This window comes from Haematobia irritans, chromosome 1 (assembly GCF_050003625.1).
Source record: "Haematobia irritans isolate KBUSLIRL chromosome 1, ASM5000362v1, whole genome shotgun sequence".
Taxonomy (NCBI): domain Eukaryota; kingdom Metazoa; phylum Arthropoda; class Insecta; order Diptera; family Muscidae; genus Haematobia; species Haematobia irritans.
In genome coordinates, this window is record NC_134397.1 from 117,078,681 (window position 1) to 117,099,534 (window position 20,854).

Genomic DNA, 20,854 nt, shown 5'->3' on the forward strand with positions numbered 1-20,854 from the left:
GATCGGATGAATTTTGCTTCTCCAAAAGGCACCGGAGGTCAAATCTGGGGATCGGTATATATGGGGGCTATATATAATTATGGACTGATATGAACCACTTCCTGCATGGTTGTTGGATACCATATACTAACTTCACGTACCAAATTTCAACCGAATCGGACGAATTTTGCTCTTCCAAGGGGCCCCGGAGGTTAAATCTGGGGATCCGTTTATATAGGGCCTATATATAATTATGGACCGATTTCGACCAAGTTTTGCATGGTTGTTTGAGGCATGGTTGTTTGAGGACCGATGTGGACCAATTTTTGCAATGTTGTTAGAGACCATATACTAACACCATGTACCAAATTTCAGCCGGATCGGATGACATTTTTTTCTCTTAGAAGCTCTGCAAGCCAAATCTGGGCATGGGTTTATATGGGGCTATATATAATTATGGACCGAGGTGGACCAATTTTTGCATAGTTGCCAAATTTGGGGGTCCGTTTATATGGGAGCTATAAGTAAAAGTGGGCCAAGTTTCAAGTCGGATTTGACCTCCGGAGCACCTTGGAAGAGCAAAATTCTTCCCATTCGGTTGAAATTTGGTACGTGATGTTAGTATATGGTATCCAACAACCATGCAGGAATTGGTTCCTATCAGTCCATAATTATATATAGCTCCCATATAAACCGATCGACAGATTTGACCTCCGGTGCCTTTTGGAGAAGCAAAATTCATCCGATCCGGTTGAAATTTGTTACGTGGTGGTAGTATATGATAATTAACAACCATGCCAAAAGTGGTCCATATCAGTCCATAATCATTTTTAGCCCCCATATAAACCGATCCCGAGATTTGGTTTTGGAGCGTCTTGGAGGAGCACATTTCATAAGAGTGAGTTGAAATTTGCGGATGACAGTCTTTCGTTGAAGTGTCTACGCAATCCACGGTGGATGGTACATAAGATTCGGCCGGGCCGAACTTAGGGCCGTATATACTTGTTTAGTTCTTAACACCTTTTCCTGTAATACCAACATTGGAGAAGAAATTATACGATTTTATAAATTTTTAAAATTTTTTTACCTTTCGCCTGGACCGAGAATCGGACCGCGGACCATGCACTTTGTAAGCCAACACACAAACCACTGAGCTATGTACCTGTTATGGTCATCAATAGATAAATATCCATATAAGTTATATTTATATAGCATAGCTTGCGGCGCCCACGAACCGAATAAACAAAGTTTATTTAACAGAAACAAACATTTAGTTTGGCACCGTGGAGCAGTGGTTGCTACGGCCGACTTGCATGCCAAGGGTCGTGGGTTCGATCCCTGCTTCGACCAAAGTTTTTTTACATATATTCCAGATATGTTCGGAAGATTCCGAAAAAATGTTCAACATTACATTGTAGTATATTAAATTTTGAACTGTAAAATGTGTCTTATTAAAGACCTAAAGTCAGAAAAGAACAGTGTTTGATATAAACGAAATGGACTGTGTTGTTGTTTCAAAAATAACATTTTTTATTGAAAAAAATAACAATTTTGTAACAAACGAATTGTTTTGGTGATATAAGTTTAAAATTTTCGAAGCAATTCAAAAAACTCTAACAAAAGAAAAACGTATTCGGTACACGTATTCCAAACGTTGTTTTTCTTTGCGTATAGAAGGGCGGTACGGTCATACGATTTTCTTGAGAGCTTAGACAGAATTTTAAGATTCCCTCTAGAAATTAAACAAAAATTATTCCAAGAAATCTGAAATGTTACAAATTTCAGATTTAATTTTGGAAGTTGTACTAGTTGTAAAGGGCTATTCCCATCAAATTCAGTGGGGAATTTTTATATTAAAAAGAAGAGGGAAGTTATTGTATGTATTCCATGGCCCGTATGTAAGATTCGGCCCGGCCGGACTTTTAACCATATTGTTTATTAGATTTGAAACCACACAAACTTGAGAATTTTTGAAATGTAAAACCTGCAAATAAAACCATTTGTATTTGTTTTATTTTATATATATTTTTATTTGTTCGAATTTTTATTAAGACCTTTAAGTAATTTGTCCTCAATACAATACTTTCACTGATTTCTTTTGGTTTCTTGGATTTTTTAATTATTTAATAATAAGAATATTACTGGGAGGATCATTATATTTTGTGATTTTTTACTTTTATATTTCTATTATGGCATATAACACGTACATTTCTATTATTTGTATATAAATATATTTAATATTTCTGATTTGGGGTTTATGTTTTTATAATGTAATGAAAAATTGTTGTTGTTGTGGTGGTAATTAAGTATTTTTTTTTACTATTTTCTGTGGACTTTATTATTTGAGGAATTTATTCGGCAAATGTATAGAATGAGATGGATTGTTTCTATTTAAAGAAAATAATTTTCAATATTTGGAATTAGAGTTGGAATTTATTTTAATGCTTGTTGTTTGTTTTTAAGGAAAAGTACTGCCTTATTTAAAATATATGTATATATATATATATATATATATATATATATATATATATACATATATATATATATATATATATATATATATATATATATATATATATATATATATATATATATATATATATATATATATATATATATATATATATATATATATATATATATATATATATATATATATATATATATATATATATATATATATATATATATATATATATATATATATATATATATATATATATATATATATATATATATATATATATATATATATATATATATATATATATATATATCATAAATCAATTTGAATTATTTGTATTCACTCACATTTGTTATATACGTATTTATGTACTTTTTAATGTCATTTTTATTTTAACGGTTTATTTTTTGGTTTTTGTATTTTATAAAGTTTAATGGTAGTTTCTTCTTTTTCATTTATTGTTAATAAAATTTACAAATATTATTTCTAAAATCTAATACGTATTTGGAATTCTGGGGCTTTATTATAGCTTGGATGTTTTCAGTTTTTGGCTTTTACTTTGATGGCAATTTCAAAGCCCATTTTGTAACAATTCTTGTTGACTTTGTAATACTATTTTTTATGTAATATTTTTGTCTTTTCTTTCTTCTTTTTAAAGCAATTAGCGTGTACATTTATAGTAGTTTTCGTTTCTTCATGTGAATTTGTTAAAACTAAGTTTTTGTTTATTTATTTTAAAAATTAACTTTTAGTCACTGGCAAACGACATTGTGTTTTACGTATTTATGTTTTTGCAATGATGATTATGTTTTTTTTTGTTTATTTGTATGTAACATACCAAAAATATCTATGAGATTTTATTTTGTTTTTATTACGTATATCCCATAACCACACTGTGGAATAGGCTCACATAGGTTGTAATTAAAAAATATATAAATATATATATATTTGTAACTTCTTAGGGTGGTTTAAGTGAAGCACTAATTGGAAATTTTATTTTAACTTGGAATTTTGTAAATTTAGGTTTTGATTCTATTAATTAAAAAATTAGGGCATAATGTTTTAAAATAACGATAAAATTTTTCGTAATATATATCTGATTTTTATAAATATTCTCCAAAATGTATAGGAATTTAATTGTTGGTGTTCTAAAAACTACAAATAAATGAAATAGATTAAACTATTGTTTCCTTCGTTTCGTTATATGAAAAAAAATCTATCGATTTAAAGTCAACATATCTTTAATAAATCCGAAGCTATTCTTTAGGACTAACGTCAATGTTTCCATTCTATTTGAAGAGTAGCTTTAAAAATAAAATTGAATATACTTGAATTTTGTCAGTCCGTCGGTTATGCAACGAAATATCGATTTACAATCATACACGGACGAAAAAGACCGTTTTTCATATGTTTGGCTGTAAAAATTATATGTTTGGAACTCGATTTTTTCAACACAATATTTTTAAGTGCAAGCATATAATGTTCATAATATGTTACAGCATATTATGTTTGGGACATCAAATGCTTGTAATTATAAAATGCTTGAATGCAAACATATATTAATTTAGAAATAGCCTATAAACATATATGTGTTTAGAAAGAGAGGCCTACAGAGTATGCTGCAAGTAAAACAATGGATGTAACCAATTGGCGCCTTAAAAATATATACATATACAAAGAAAATTTCATTAATTTTTTTTTCTACCAGTGTATGCCTAAGTTGGAACATAATATGTTTGAACAATACAAACAATATTATGTTGGGACCAATCATGAAAATATATATGCTTGAAGCAAAATGTGTATGGGCCATATGTTACAGAAGCGATTTTTTTTTTGTTGAGGGTGTATACAATATAATTACATTCCTCATCAGGGTGAAATTCTGTGATAACATGGCGATGTCCGTCAGACTGTGTCTTGAATCACGTTACAGCCTTCGATAATTATATCGTCCTGAATTTTGGCACAGATTCGTTCTTTGTCTGCAAATAGGACAATTTTGAAAATAGGTCTATTTTTGATATAGAGCGTATTCTTCGATTTTGAAGAAAGATGTAGGGTAATTATTGAAAATTTTACTGAACTGTATTTACTACGCTGATATCACCAAATTAAGTAAATTTAAGAAAATTTATTAGAACTTTTAAAATTTTCCAATTTTATAAGAAAATTTGGTTGTTTTAAGGACAAAGTAAGCTTTTAAAATTGCAAAAATGTCTTTAACGCCATGCGAAGTTCAAGATGGCCGCATTTTTAGAAATTCTGAACTACTTTGTGGAAAATGCGAATTTAGTAAATCTTTATGCTAATTTATGTATAATTTCCCCCTTTTTAGTTCATTTTACTAACGTACACAAAAAAGTTAAGGAAACTTTCTCATATCAGAGAAAACATGTTTGGAAATGGTTGCAGCATCATTTAATGCTTATCTAGAGCACGTAATTGTCGCGAAAACCATGTATTGTGCCTTTATGAAAAGAATTTTCTAGCCGAGAAAAATGTATGCTGGCAATAATCATTGGTTGTCAAATGCCGCAAACACGTTCTTTCATTTAAATGATAGAATTTGATACCATTACATGGTCAGGAATATCATGACCTGATCATTATTTTATTTATTTTTTTTTTTTGCTTTTTTGCAGGAAAAAAAGTTTTATTGGCGAAATAGATAGATATGTCTAGAACTATTACATTTTTTAACATTTTTGCAGCGAAAATAATTTTATAAAAAAAATTGAGCATGTACACACGATTTTCATTTTGCGCATCAGTCGAGTGTTGATTGTTGCTTGGAATAGATGGAGAATACTGGGGAACAAATCCGAACTTATGGATTTGTTCATAGTGTAAAATCGAAGTCCTTAATATTTATAATTTAAAATTCCAAATTCAAATTCGACTTTTAGTATAAGTTAGGTCATATTTTAAGTAAAATGCATCTTTAAGACAGAATCCTGAAAGACGTCGCTTATTTTTAAAAGGTTTTTGTATTTATAACCCGAAATGATCGAATTTATGGATTATTTCTACAACACTTAAAAAGTGCCTCAGATTTATTAAGGACAAGTTGATCTCATACGAACGGTAACGATACACATTTTAAAATCGAATAACATAACTCTAAAAACTAAACGTCTTCAATAAAAAGTTTATAGACTTTGGAAAATCATTATATGAGGGAAATGGGATTTGTAATTCTAGGACATGAAATTTTTTTCTTATTGCTTTAAATTTAGAATCAGTATGAATTTGGAACATACTAAAATACCGAATATAGCTATTGCTTTTGCACGTTGTGGTATATAGCTCCCAATAAGACCGGTCTATCGAATCAACTTATTGAGCCTCTAGTTGACGCAAGGTTTATTCAACTTGGAGTACAATACTACATTTGAGGGAAATTTTAAAATTTTAAATATAAAAAGTGTCAATAGCATCCTATAGAATTATCGACTATTACAAATCTGAAGAAGTCGACTTTAGACATCGCGGCTTTCAATTTCCAATACGAAAAAAAACATAAGGTTACTCCGGTCATGCATCAACACTGACGGCAAAGCGGAATATCTATGGAAATGCTTGGATGTAAAACTGATATGATTGAAACCCAAATTTTTAGCACATTATTTTTTGCAAGCATATAATGTTCATAATCTAGCATAACATGTTTGCGATTTATATGTTAATATGTTAGAACATATTATGTTTGGGACATAAAATGCTTGTAAATATAAAATCCTTGAATGCAAACATATATTAATTTAGAAATAGCCAATAAACATATATGTGTTTAGAAAGTTAGAACGAGAAAGTGTGCTGAATGTAAAAAAATTGAAGTAATCAATTGGCACACCGAAAAAAAGTGAACTGTTTTATAGGAAGAATGAACTACCTCGCACGAAAATTGAACTAAATTTTACTCCACATTTTGAGATTTCCACAAAGCGTTGTTAAAACCAGATCACGAACTTACATCTTCTCATAGAAGAAACATTTAACTAAAAGTAAAGAAGAAATCATTGGCGCCAAATCATGACCATTTTAACCATACAGGGGGCTAATCACGGTATTCGATATCGAATTCATAGTCGTATCGAAAAAATTGTCGATACGATTAAAAGTTTGGATCACGGCATTCGATCGAAATTTGATGCAATTTGTCTGGCATTGCCAACAGCAAAAAACGAAGCAGAACAAAATGAAATGACAAAATTAAGTTAGCGGCACAAAATAGAATGAAGATTTCAAAGTAAAAAGTAAATTGTATTGCATTATATCTTATGGACCCATATCTCTTTTTACATTCCTCCGAATTCCTTCCTAATTGGAGGATGAGATACATATAAAATAAATCGGCGACAAATAAGGAATAAAAATGCGCATTGTTATTGGTGTAAGTACATTTGTTTGAAATGGTGTGCACTGTTAGAAAGTCACCTTTGGAGGCTCAATGGACGATTTCGGTTGACGAAGGAGGCGTTCAAATGGAAAATTATTTTTGGTGGCACGTCAACGAAAATTATATCGCTTTACAATTGTCTGCCGTCTTAAAACTTGTTGCCAGTGGAATCCTTCATCATTCACTATTCTTACAAGGTGGTCCAGAAGCGTTATGTTGTCACGGAATGGTACGGTAATTGGTTGATCACAATCTCTTGGATATCGATCTAGCATGTGCACTTTATATATGGTTCTTTGCCAAGCTAGGATGCTCGCTCCCGAACTCGAATATGACCAATTTTTGTTTAACTTTTATTGGAGTTGCATTAGTCCTAAATATTCAAAATATGTTCATTATATGTAAATTTACTACAAATTCGAACTAAAACTAATATATTTTACTATTCCTATATCGCAAAAACAATGTAAAAAACAAGTGAAAAATGTTTTACGATTGCAATTTACCAATCGAAAAAATTGTCGATCAAAAAAACTCGATATCGACTCCCGTGATCCGAAAAATTTAGATTTCGATCAAAAGTTCTCGATATCGAATGTCGTGATTAGCCCCCAGTTCATTCTTACTATTTTTTGGGGAATCGTACGAAAATCTTCTTTTGCTTTAGTTCATATTGAACTTATGTGTACGGTCATTGAACTTTATACTCACGGTTAGGTCATACAATTTTTGAGACATACTTAAAAAAAGGTAAGATTTCATTAAGCTGTGGAAAATTTCGATAAAAATAATAAATTTTAACTACAAGCAAATAAATTTTTTCCAATAAAAATAATTTAAATTTAGCGTTAGATTAACTACGGAAATTTTTTTCTGTGGATCCTAAAAATATATAAACACAAATTATCTTTGTGTATCATTATCATTAAAAGTTTTTTTCTATCACTGTATGCCTAACGTGAAACATAATATGTTTGAACAATACAAACAACATTTTGTTTGGACCAATCCTGAAAATATACCATATATGCTTGAGGCAGAATGTGTTTGGGTGTATATGTAACAGAAGCGATTTTTTTGAGGGTGTACTTATTCCGAACAAAAACACGGACCTGTTCAGTAGCGGACTGAGCCAAAACACGAGTCCTTTTTTCGTCGCGGTATCTGTATGAAAGATGAGGAGAAGTAGGGCTAGCGATAGATAATACCTGCATTGATCAGTAAAAACCCCACATATTTAATTTGTGCTTCCAATAGCATGATAATAATGCAAAGAGAAAAGCTGTCAATGTATCACCACTTCATACAGCTTAACATACTTCAAACGTCCACTGTTCAATAATCGCAAACGTTTGAAAATCGATGGAATGAAATCCGATGAAAAATCCATAAACTATGTTTGGTAAATTAGAATGTTTATAAAACACCAATTTCGGCTATATTTGAAAGAATTGAAGAATCGACTTTTCAATTCGACTTTTCATATTATATTGTTTAATATGTACTTGCGCTTGCTAGCATTTATTACGATATTTCCTCTAAATTTTTGTTATTTTGGCCAATAACGTAGCGTAGCGTGTTGTTATCAGAAGGGATCATTTTGTTCTGGAAGTACAATTCACCATAAAAGTATGCACCATTTCTTATAGAGTTACAATTCGAAATTAAGAAATATAAAAACAAAGTTATAAATGAACAAAATTTGCTTTTCTCAAGAATATTTTTAATAAATAAACATGTGCGTGAGAGTTGTGTTTACTAGTCTCATATAAAGGTATTCACCCACCACAATTTTCCAATTGATCCACCACTATAATCCCCACCCTGTGAAGTGTGTAAATAAAAAAGAATATACAATTTGTTTTTTGTCATTAAATTTAATCATTAAAAAATTAAAATAATTTTCTAAAATATGGCATAATATTTCAAGGAGTAGAAAGGGATTTTAAGAGGGAGGAAAGAAATTATACAATGATTCTTAAGAATAAGTAAAAGAAACCTTTTTACAAAAAATTCTCTTTCTTTTCACATAGCATTTTTACCTCTAATTTTTTTTCAACTAAACTAATGAATATTAACAAAACAAAATACATATGAAGTAAGAAAAACATTTCTTCCCCAGATCATTAGAAAATTAAAATTTAATTTTTTTCTTGTAAACAAAAACAATTTGAAATTATTTATATTTTTTGTTTTTTTAAATTCATTCACAAAATATGAGATAACTTAAATAACAAAACAGAATACGCAAAAAGAAAAGAAAAAGGCGAAGAGGGAATTATAAATTAGATTTGGGAAATATTTAAAAATCTATCAGTGGAAATGCACTGCATTATCGACCAGAGCTAAAATACAGAGAGTAAAAATAAAACAAAACATTAACAAACACAAAGAGAAGACGAAGAAGAAGGATGAACAGAATATGTGTATATGGGTGTATGGGTAAAAAACTATATTCGATATTGCATTTAAAGTATAAAATAATTTAAAGTCATTTCTTTTTTTTTCTAACGCAAATAACACAAAAAAATATTTTGAATATTTTCCAAAAAAGATGGGAGTTTTACATACTCAGGTATGTATATTGTTATGTACGTATGTAGTAGATTGATTTGATTTGTTTTTAATGTGTATATATATATCTATAAGTAGTATATAAGTATGTAGGATTTTTATTTTTTCTGGGATTTTCTTGTTTGTTGTGTACGCTTGTATGTAAGTATGTATGTATATATATAGTTAAGTATATGGTATATTATTTTGTTTTATTATATAAAATGTAAATAGTTTTTTGTTTTCTTCAATTATCGGTTTTTTCTTTCATTAAATATTTATAGAGATTTTTTCTTTAGTTTATTTTTTTTATTTAATTTTAAGATTTTTCTTTTTTTCGTTTCCTTAAATATCTAGAATTACTATGTAAAATTTTACGTATTTTGTTGCAACTATTTATCATTAGTTTTATTTTGTTTTCTATCATCTTATTAAACTTTTTTCCATTTGAGATTTTCATTTTTAAATTATATTTATAATTGTATATAATAGTTATATTTTATTTTTATGTATATATATCGTTAGAACTTCTTACATATTTAAGTAGGGTAAGGGGCATTTTACTGATCTTAGTTTTGACTTTAAAAATTTTCCAATTTTTTTTTGTTTGCTTCAGTACACAGGATTTGTTTTTATATTATTTTGAGGGAGGAAAATTAAAGGGGAGTTGGGAAGGACTAATTTTTATTTTAATGATTTATGAATTAACTTTACTGACAGCTTTCAGCAGATCATGATTTGATTTATCTAACGCACTCATCATTCCCAAATTGCCACCTAGACCACCACCAACTCCTACACCCATGCCTAGACCAAGTTTGAGATCATTTTGCCCCACAACGGAATGATGCAAATGGCCGGGATTGTGGGCTATGATCGAATGATGATCTTGATGCTGTTGGTGTTGTTGCTGTTGTTGTTGATGATGTTGTTGTTGCTGTGGCTGTTGTTGTTGGACTTTGTTGTTATTTTGTTGGGCGGATTTCATGGCTTCTTGGGCTTTCATTTTTTCTTGTTCCTCACGATCACGACGAGCCTGAAATGCAAAAAACAATGGGAGTTAATAAAATAAAAATTATAATTACAAATTTAATGAAGGCCTATTGTTGAATGATTTTTTTTGAAGGAAAAGCCTAAAAATTAAAAGCCTAAAAAATTTCAAGAACATATATATTTAGTAAATATTTAGAAATGAAAAAATTTACAAAAAATCTACGTTCCTTTAAGACATACTCTTTATTGGAAATGCTTTAAATTCTTTAAAGTGGATAAAATCTAATAGGAAATAGATTTTTTAAGAAGGGCCCAAGTACTAAAAGCAGGTCCCTTGTCATTGAGGTTAACATGGAATCGGGCAGCACTCAGTGATAAGAGAGAAGTTCACCACTGTGGTATCACAATGGACTGAATAGTCTAAGTGAGCCTGAAACATCGGGCTACCACATAACCTAACCTAAGTACTAAAAGAATTTTTTCTGACCTTCAAAATTGACTAATTGACTACGACTTTGGACATTCGAAAAAAAGTCTGGCTTTTTTATGAGCGGAAAATATTTACAAATCCCAGATGAACAAAGGTCTACCCTAATCAGCACACTTATCAAGTTCTTACTAAGTCATAACTTTTACCTTATGTTTTATTATATTACTCTCAATAATGACCTTATGTTTCATTGTTTTATGCAGTTTTCGCAATACATTTTAATTGTCTGAATTTTACCAGGCATAGGACATAGTAAGATAAACAAAATAATGAAAATTTAAAAAAAAATTTCGAAAAGTGTGCAGATGCATTTCTAGGCTGATGAAGAATTTACCCGAAAATATGAGCTAGTTTTTTTTTTTTTGAAAAGTCTGTAAAAGAAAAGATATAATCGAAAAAGAAAAAATATTTTGTTATGCTTATTCGTTTTTTTTCAAATGAAATTCGAAAATATTAATTAAAATCACTCCTTTCTAGCGGATCCTGCAAATATGACTTTCGTCTTATAATAACCCCGTTCAAAATTTTTTGATCCGATTGTGAACCATTTCAAAAGGATATCTTCTAAGGAACGGAATTTTAGATAAACAAAGTTTTCTTTTGTCCATGAAAAATATTCTTTAAAAACAAATAACTCTGTTTTATTTATTTTTATGATAATGATAATCGTTAAATCTTTCCAGTCAGATAATTTTGTTAAAAAAGAAAATTTTTCATAAGAAAGGGTAATCTCATTTGTCTAAAGTCTAGTTTCGAAGAAAAGTATTTTTTCTTTGTGTGTACGGAAGTTTTTAATTGAAGGAGGGTGAATACGTTTGCTTAACTTTTAAAATAGCGTCCATATTGGAAGCGACTTTGCCAACAACAAATTGATGAACAAAAGGACAATAAGATCAACTCAGGGGAATCTGCAATGGATTAAATTTTTTTCTTTTTTTGCATTCTTTTTACTTATTTATTTTCACCCCAAAGTATACCAATATTCCAAAGGTGATTTTTGCAAGTAAAAAAATTTTAGGACCACCAGACCACCACCAGATAGATAAAGAAAAATGATTAGTGGCTCTCTACCCTCTACCATAATTTACATTATATATTATTTTTTTTTAACGAATGATATTTTCTGATATCGAATTCTAATGTAAAGATTTTCCGTTTTTCTTATTAAACGCCTAAAAGTATACAATATTACATTTGAAAATTTGCTATGATCCCTACTTAAACCCTTATCAGCTAATATTTTAAATTTATTACATTTTAAATTAATAAACATGTCTTATAACTTAAAATATACTTCTCCATTAAAGGCAATAAACAAAGCAAACAATCTAAAGAATAAAGCTTTTTCATTTTAATATAGCGTTTTTAAATGATCTTTAAATTTAACATCATTTTAACATTTTTTAAGAGGTGTTTATGGGTAGTTTTGTTTTAATTCATTCACATTTCCTCTTTATTTTTTTTTTTCTTTCTCTCTCTTTCGCTCTCTCCCTTGTCTTAATAAAAGTTTTCATTACATACCTGCTCATTGATCTCTTTGACAGCCCTCAATTCTTTTTTAAGTTTCATGCGACGATTCTGGAACCAGATTTTTATCTGCCTCTCTGTTAAGCACAGCGCATGGGCAATTTCGATTCTTCGTCGTCGTGTTAGGTAATGATTGAAATGGAATTCCTTCTCCAATTCGAGTGTCTGGAAACGTGTATAAGTTTGACGACCGCGACGACGAGGGCAACCGTTGGGACCTGAAATTAAACAGCAGCACGCACACACACATGAAAAGAGAGTATCACACAAAGGTGAAACAAAGGAGAATTAGTTTTTGGGTATTTCATTAATTTTTTTTCATATATATTTTTGGTTGTTTTTGGCTTTGGTTGTCATGACTTCTGCTGAAACAACAAATATGCAAATTATTGAAGACGGCATTAATTAATATGAGGAGGAAAGGTAAGAAACAACCGAGAAAAAAAAAACAAAAGAACAAACCGTTGAAAAGACACAGATGATGATGGTGATGATAACGAGATATTTGGGAGACATTGTTGCTGATTTAATTTATTTTATGTCTAGAATTTTATAAGAAATTTTTGGGTATACATTTAGAATTTACCATAATTTCAAATAATTGAATATAAGGCCATAATGCAATTTCAACAGTCAACAAATTATATATTACACTGAATAACAAAATATTTCGATGTAGAATTACGAAATTGTACACATTTAATAACATCTGGTACTATATGACATTATATGAATTCAAGAGGGGAATAAATCAAATTAACACTTTTAGATGTCCAAGTAATAAAATAAAGGAAGAAATTGCCAATACCAACATATTGTACATATTATAATTAATTTCAAGTTTTCTTGGACAAATAAGATAAAGAGATGTGAGATTTATTAAGTTATTGAAAATAAAATGTCAAATACAAATATAGGGAGACCTGGTCCGGTCCATATCTAATTGGATCAATTTCGAAATACTTTTTTAATTGAAATGTCTTCAATCTCGAATATTATAGTATCAATCACAGTTTTAATTGGGCATAAATAATTACTTGATTAAAAAATTAATTGATTTCCTTAACAAATTTCAATTAATTTTTTGATTGATTCATTTGAAAATTTAATTGATGTTGATTGCAAAACTCAATTAAGTTTTTTTATTAAAATCGTAAATATTTTAAATTACTTTCTTATCTCACAAAGTATTTTTAGTTTGATTAAAAATTGATTGAAATTTTTAATTAAGAACAAAAAATCCATAAATGTTTTAACTGACATAGTCTTCCGAGTTTGATTCCAAAGTTAATTGTATCAATTAATTTTTTAACCAAAAATTTAAAAAGTTCAATCAATGATTAAAATAACCCAGCAAAAATGGAAGTTTATCTGAAGGCACAACTTTAAAAGCACTTCCAAATGCGTTAAAAGCAGATTAAAAATTAATAAAATGGTACAAATTATTAAAAAATGCTAAATAGTTTCTAGAAAAATTACGAATTTTTGAAAATATTTGATTTTAAAAATTCAAGACACGCGTTATAATGTATTAAAAATCATAATTTTTTTTAAATTACATATTTGTCAAAATATTACAAAATTTCTTAATTCTCATCCAAAACACTGAATTTAGATCACACCTTAAGAAATGGTGCAAATTCAGTTCACCGGCTATTGAAATGGTGGACATCCGTCCTATGACAATCAACTTTTTAACTGGAAATAGTGTGGTGATATTTTTTTCTGTGTATTTTAAGGAAGAAAATTTTTCATTTGGGGACACATGAACAAAGCTATAAGTGTAAATTTAAAAATCCAAAATTAGCGTGCTTCAAGTCTTTAAAATGCACTTTCAAATTAAACGAACGCAGAAAAAATCACCAAATTTGAAGAAGAAATTGGATACTACGATATCATTATAACAGAGAGCTTAACGTACTCTATATGAATGAAAATTAATATGGTCAACTTTATTGAAGAAGGTATAGAAATTTTACAACAAATCTGAAAATGATAGATTTGGAGCTCAAAGGACGTTAAGCCCAGCCATTCATATTTTGTTTCGATTTTCCTAAATGCTGTTATCAGACCCTCAGAAGGGGGTAATAACATTTATCCATTTTTTTTTGTTCTCAAATTAAACAGACTGCCTCAAATAACCCGCTGATTTGTTAGTCAATCCTTTGTCTACACGAAAAAGAATGAATTCTTTGCCCTTTAGGAAATATCTGAAGAATGAAATCTAATAAACTTCTTCAGCTTCAAATCCGCTGGCCAACCTAGAACACCCAGAGTGAGCGGGAACACCTTTGTGTATATGTTTATGGCAAGTGTTGTCTGGATTTCTGGATGTATTTTTTATGCACCGGTAGAAGACTTCCAGCAATGCGATACGCTTCCACCATAGAAAAGGGTAAACGAGAATTGTTGTTTGGCCATCGGTCATGCAATAGCAAAAGACCATGACTTATCACACCATGCCGCCCAGCATGGCACCGCGTCGGTTTCAATCCACCAGCCAAGAAAACGCCGCACGCACAATATTCTGCAATCGTTTTGTTTTACTTCTTCTGCAATTGTTTTAATTTTGCGTTGCGTGCAAAAAAAAAGAAAACTTCTCTTTTTTAAGGGAATTTTTAGTCATGCTACCTGTATCGTTTTTTGCCTATGAGGTTGTATTTTCCCATATATTTTGTTGGTGGTTTCTGCTGGTTATGTTTATGGCACCCTTTAGTTTTTGTTTAGCAAATGCTGCTGTTTTCAAATAATAAAAACTTATCAGCTTGAAAATATTTTTTTAGAAAATTTTTATGGTTTTCAAAAAAAAAATCAATTGTGAACAGGTAAATCAAAATTTGTCTAGTTGTTCAAATTTTTATTTTTGTTTTGATGTTTTTCCTAAAATATTTGGGTAGTAAGCATGAAAATTTAATTTTATGACGAGTGACTTATGACTAGTGTGAAGATTATGTTTTTTATGGCATTAGTCAACGATAGGATCATTTTTGTACCTAAAACGAATTTTCGACTTATTTTATTATAAGAACATCGAAGAGTGACGAGTATTTGTTAAGCAAATACACAAAATTGTTTTTCTTGGAAATAATTTTAAAAAATGCAAACAATTGTATTGGAGAAAAATCAAAATAATATAAAATATTGATGGACGTTATACAATAATATGATGTTTTTAATATATGATATTTTTATTAATATAAATAATATGATATAGTTTTCCAAAATTTTAGTACAAATTTACTTAAAATATTTATACATAATTTATTCAATACATTTATTTCAATTAAATTTAAATTTAAATTAATTTTATTTTAACTCGCTTTAACTTGTTTTAAATTTATTTATTAAACTATAATTTTTAATTTAATTTTATTTCAGGTAATGTTTTTTTGGAGAATCTCATACTTAATCTACTCAACGTTCCCACATAAGGACATCCCTTTTTTCTAAAACAATAAATTTTCAGTGTTTTTATTTAAAACTTTTTATTTAGTCGTTACTCAATTACCTATAAAAATCAATATTTGTGCTCGGAGTTTTATTTTGGGCGTTAATGGGTTAATATTTTAATTAAAAATGTAAAAAAATTTGAATTATTTTTTAATAGACACATTTTTTTAATTTTATTAAAAGGTTAATTGTATCAGATTATTTTTTAATTGATTGCGTTTGCCGTTGTGTAATTGCAAATATTCTAGTGATATTTTTTCTGTTTATGAAATGATAGAACCATCCAATTAAAAAGTAGAAATTGTTTGTACTACATGAACATACCAATATTAATATATTTTATATATAATTCTATTTTTAAATTTATTTTGAGGTAAATAATTTATTTTGGTTTAGTTTAAATAATGTTTAAAATGATTTATTTTTAATATAATTTTGCTTAATTTAAAGAATTTTAACCTAATAAAATTAATTGATAATATTATATATAAATGATATAAAAATATTATTATAAAAAATTTATTAATATTTTGTAAATTAATTTATATTAGGGTTCTTCCATTTATTTAGTTTTTTTACAAACTAATGAAGTTTTCTTAAGCATCACACTGAATTTTATTTCAATTGAAGAAAGTACCACTTCCGTTCCGTTATTTCATGTTCTAAATTCATTGTAACAAGTAATTGACGCCATATCCTTATACACAAAAAACAAACTCCCTTTATTATGTGTGTAACAACACAGGAAATGTCCATGTTGAACATACACGCAAAACTCTCTCACACACTTGCTCACCATCATTGAAATAATAAATCATTCGAATATACCACCTTTAATGGGTGTACTGTTGTAGCAGAGTGATTAATTGCCTTGTGTAGAGCCGACGGCGGCTTTTCTGTTAAGACATCCAATAGAGTACACCAACAACAACATCATACAACCCCTAAATATAGTGCTAGACTCTTCTAATAACCAAAACAACAATTATGGCATCCAATATGGCTGTCGAAATAACAACAACACCAACAAGGAAAACGCCATGCGGCTAAATACAGGTAAACAAGAGTAGATGAGAATTTTGCTAATTCACATGGCTTGTTATGGCTACCATCATAAACTAAAGAAAAAACTCAATCTCATGTTTGAGTGCATATTGCAAAATATGTTGCATGCGAGAAAACAAATAAAACGCATGAGACTAAATGTTATAAGGTAAAGAGTTTTATAGAGCTACTATGTATGTATGTAATGGTATCAAGGATGGTAAAGGTGAATAATTAGCCACATAGACAAATTGTCATTGCAAAACTGAAGCACCAGAGGACTCTGTCAACAAAATATCACGAAGTTTGTACTACCGTTTGCTTCGGAAAATATCATAACATTTGTGTTTTCATAAATTTCTGAATTAAAAACCACAAAAGCAATACCAAAATGATTAAAGGAAAATAAAATAAAACGTATGTGTATGTTAAAGCGAAAGGTTTTATGTGAATATTTCTGTTCCTGGGCAGAGCTGCCTTGGAAAAAAATGTCCAAATAAAACAATTTTTTTCTCATAGCGCTCTACACCTTGACATTTGTTTTCTCTTTATAAGAGCAAAAGGCTTAATCTTATTATTCTCAATTATCTTTGTTAGCCATTCGATGTTGCCACATGATGAAGATTAGTAATTTTTAGATGCATTACAGGAGTGAATATGTTTCAATGGAAAATCAAGGAAATGCTTTATTTTGTATGCAAAGTTCTACAAATACTGTGTTTATATTCAAATGCTCATTATTTTATTTTTCAACTTACAATTATGTAAACTTCTATTGATTGTAATGTTTTCAAAATCAATCTTCTATTGTACCCAATATCCAATTAGAGATGCATGTTTTACTAATGTGATAAACAAAACGCTTTTTAATAACAATTTAAACAAAGTTTTATTGTTTATTTAGCATGATTTATGATATTACTGAATTTTTTCCTTATTTTCGTTTGGGTAAAAGCTTAACAATTTCTACAAGACCTAACCATGAGGCTCCATTACGGAAAGGGAAATTGACTCTATTTCTATAGAACTAAAGAATATATCCAGCGCAATGTGTTCAATTCAAATTTATATTCGTTTGCCTGCCTGTTTGTCTAGCAAATTCTACAAAAAATGTAATTTCTGTGGCTACAAGAAAATATAGAAAAAAAAAAACGGATTGTTTAGATTTCATTGAACAAGCCATCCGGGAAGTACTCGTCACCCTTCCTTAGCATTTCATGGAATTTTTAAACAAATCAATACAACAAAAAACATGTTTTCTTTTTTTTTGTAAAAAATGTAAACTTTGTATGTATGTATTTACAAATGAAATAAAAACACAACACTGTGAATGAAGACTGCTATATGGCAAGAGAAATTTTTGGTAAAATGTTGACAAATGCATTTCCTTGAAAACGAACATGAAAAAGACTGTGACTACTGCCCATAAAGGTATTTCCCAAAAGGAGTTTTGAAACGCTGTTACATTAGAGTGAAACGAGAAAACACAGTATGATATGTGAAAGCATAAGAAAGAAAGAATATATCCAAATTTTGATTTCGCAAAAAAAATCTAAACTATTTAGGAATAGAAATAAAAAATTAAAATAGCGAGAAGTTGTATTTTGTATTTTGAGTTGAGCAACCCATATCTCCATAATTTTCACCATAGATGAAAAAGAAATTTTAATTAAAAGGAAATTTGTAATCTTTGTCCTAAACACCTTGTTCATTTAATTTAGGATTCTAATCTTTAAACTTTTCTTCATTGAAGGTTCCTGTCTTGAAGTTATGTCGAATTTTCATTAATACAAAGAAACAAATTTTTGGTTTAAAGATTGAAGATGAAAGAATTTCTAAAATATATTAAGATTTATTTCGATGACTTCGTACACCAGAATTAAAGTTTTATTTTTTAAAGGTAGAATCCATCTTATTCTTCGAATTATCTGCATTAAGAGAAAATTTCCCAAATGTTTTCTCCATAAGGATTTAGCATAAAGAGCCCAAAATTGAGTTATTTCTCCCAGCCAGATCTATACTAAAGGCTGTGAAAAGATTCATTCGCCCGAATCGAAACATGTACAGTCCAGGCGTGTATAGATTTGTATCTGGCGTTTTCTTTTCAATGAATCTATTAATCATGTTCCTTAATCTAAATCTGTCCATAAAGCTCGATTAATAATTGTAAAATTAGATATACTGCATTAAAAAAGTTTATATGCATCCCAAGATTGTAGGGATCTTTACAATAAACATTTTGTAGGAAACTATCTGGCTTTAAATCTGGGCTTTGTAAAATTAAAATTGTAAAACAGAAACCATTTATCGAAATTGCATTCTCCCATTGCCCTATATTAACAAAAATGTTCTGAACATTATCGAAATAAGTCCTAGCCTGTATTTGAAGTTTTTTATCTTTAATCCAAATAGTCAATATTTCACTTAGTTTAAACTTATTTCTTTAAACCAAAAATGTTTTTACTTTAAGAAAGTTTTTCCTTACTTCATATACATACAACATTACCGTAGAGATGCAAATTTCAAAGATTTTTGTCCTAAATTTAATGAAAAACATTTTTAATTTACGCGAAGATTTTAATCATTGGATACAAGTAAACTTTTTTAGTGCATATGAGATACATTAGATAATTATATTCATTCTAATGTTTTTATTTAACTCTGATTTGGTTTAAATTATTTTTTGTTTAATTTAATTTGTAAATTACATTTACAATTTTTTAAGAATTAAGTGAATATAATTTAATTTTTTACTTTATTTAATTTAATTTATTATAAATTTATTCAATTTATATTAATTTTATTTAGTTTAATATAAAGTTAGGATTCCAACCACTGTGCTATGACTCATATATATTTTTTGCGTAGCTACATTGTCGAAAATACACAAAAACCATTCGTTGTCATCCACATCCGTATACAAAAATCAAACTACACACACACATATATAGGTGGGGACCATATATAGGTGGGGAATTTCAATTTCAGGCAGTTCAATAGAGCTATCTTAGACACTGTGCTTATTTGCTCTCACAGTACTCTGAGAGAGCTATAGGTCACTTTTCCTCTCAAGATTCCATAAAAGTTTTACGAGACTATAAGGCAATAAAATTCTCATGTCTCAATGACCATTATTCGGAACGGAATGAGATGCTTAAGAGACGCGATATAGAATGAGACAAACTTTATTTTCGAAATATTTTTTTAATAAACAAATGTTTTATCATTTCATTAAAATAATTTATGTTATTATGTGACCGGGTAAATGTTTGCAGAGCAAAAAACAAAAGACGTGAATTTTTTGCATAATTTAAGCTCATATTTTCTCTTCTTCTTCTTCTTATGCCTTACTATAGTAAACTGTCGGTATTCCCCTGTCGGCATCGTGGTTTTTGCAGTCATTTTTTTTTATTTTCTCTTGTTTTCTCACATTTTTGAATAGCATTAATATGAATAGGTTTTTAAACATTTGGCAGTTATATGGCCTCATAAGTAAGAATTTAAAATGTATGCCATTATATTAATGGTAGTTGGTTTTTATGTTTGTGTGCGTGTGTGTGTCGTTGTCTACGTTTTTGCTTTTTTTCAGTCTACAATCATCACACATAGTTTGTATATCGCCCTCCCTCTCCTATTCATGAAAGGCAATGGCTTGGCGCTATATATGGTCGTTATGGCTCGTTTTGTGTTCCACTTGAAATGACTTTACTTCCGCTCGATCGTTCATATAAAATAGGTTTTGTTTTTGTTCCTCTGTATAAAATTTATTTCAGCAATTACACTTAAATATTGTTTTTTATTATTTATAACTAGCAATAATTTGTTTAACTGCCGATTTAACACTTTTTCTTGGCTTTTTTTATAAGCGCAGGCAAAACAAAACAAAAAAGACAAATAGAAAAATTACGCTTTTGTTTAAAAAAAGAAAGAATAATAATAGTTTAATTTAATG

General features: G+C 29.0%; 1 protein-coding gene across 2 annotated transcripts in view; it reads right to left on the bottom strand.

Moving 5' to 3' along the window:
• Nucleotides 1-8,741: 8,741 nt before the first annotated feature.
• Nucleotides 8,742-20,854, bottom strand: part of abd-A (abdominal A) — a 68,120-nt gene continuing 56,007 nt past the window's right edge. For both annotated transcript variants that reach the window (XM_075291473.1, XM_075291471.1), the window contains exons 4-5: nt 12,403-12,626; nt 8,742-10,434 (exon numbers count right to left, since the gene is read on the bottom strand). In XM_075291473.1, the coding sequence (XP_075147588.1) occupies nt 10,096-10,434; nt 12,403-12,626 (563 nt within the window). In that variant the 3' untranslated portion in view covers nt 8,742-10,095. The remainder of the gene's footprint in view (nt 10,435-12,402; nt 12,627-20,854) is intronic.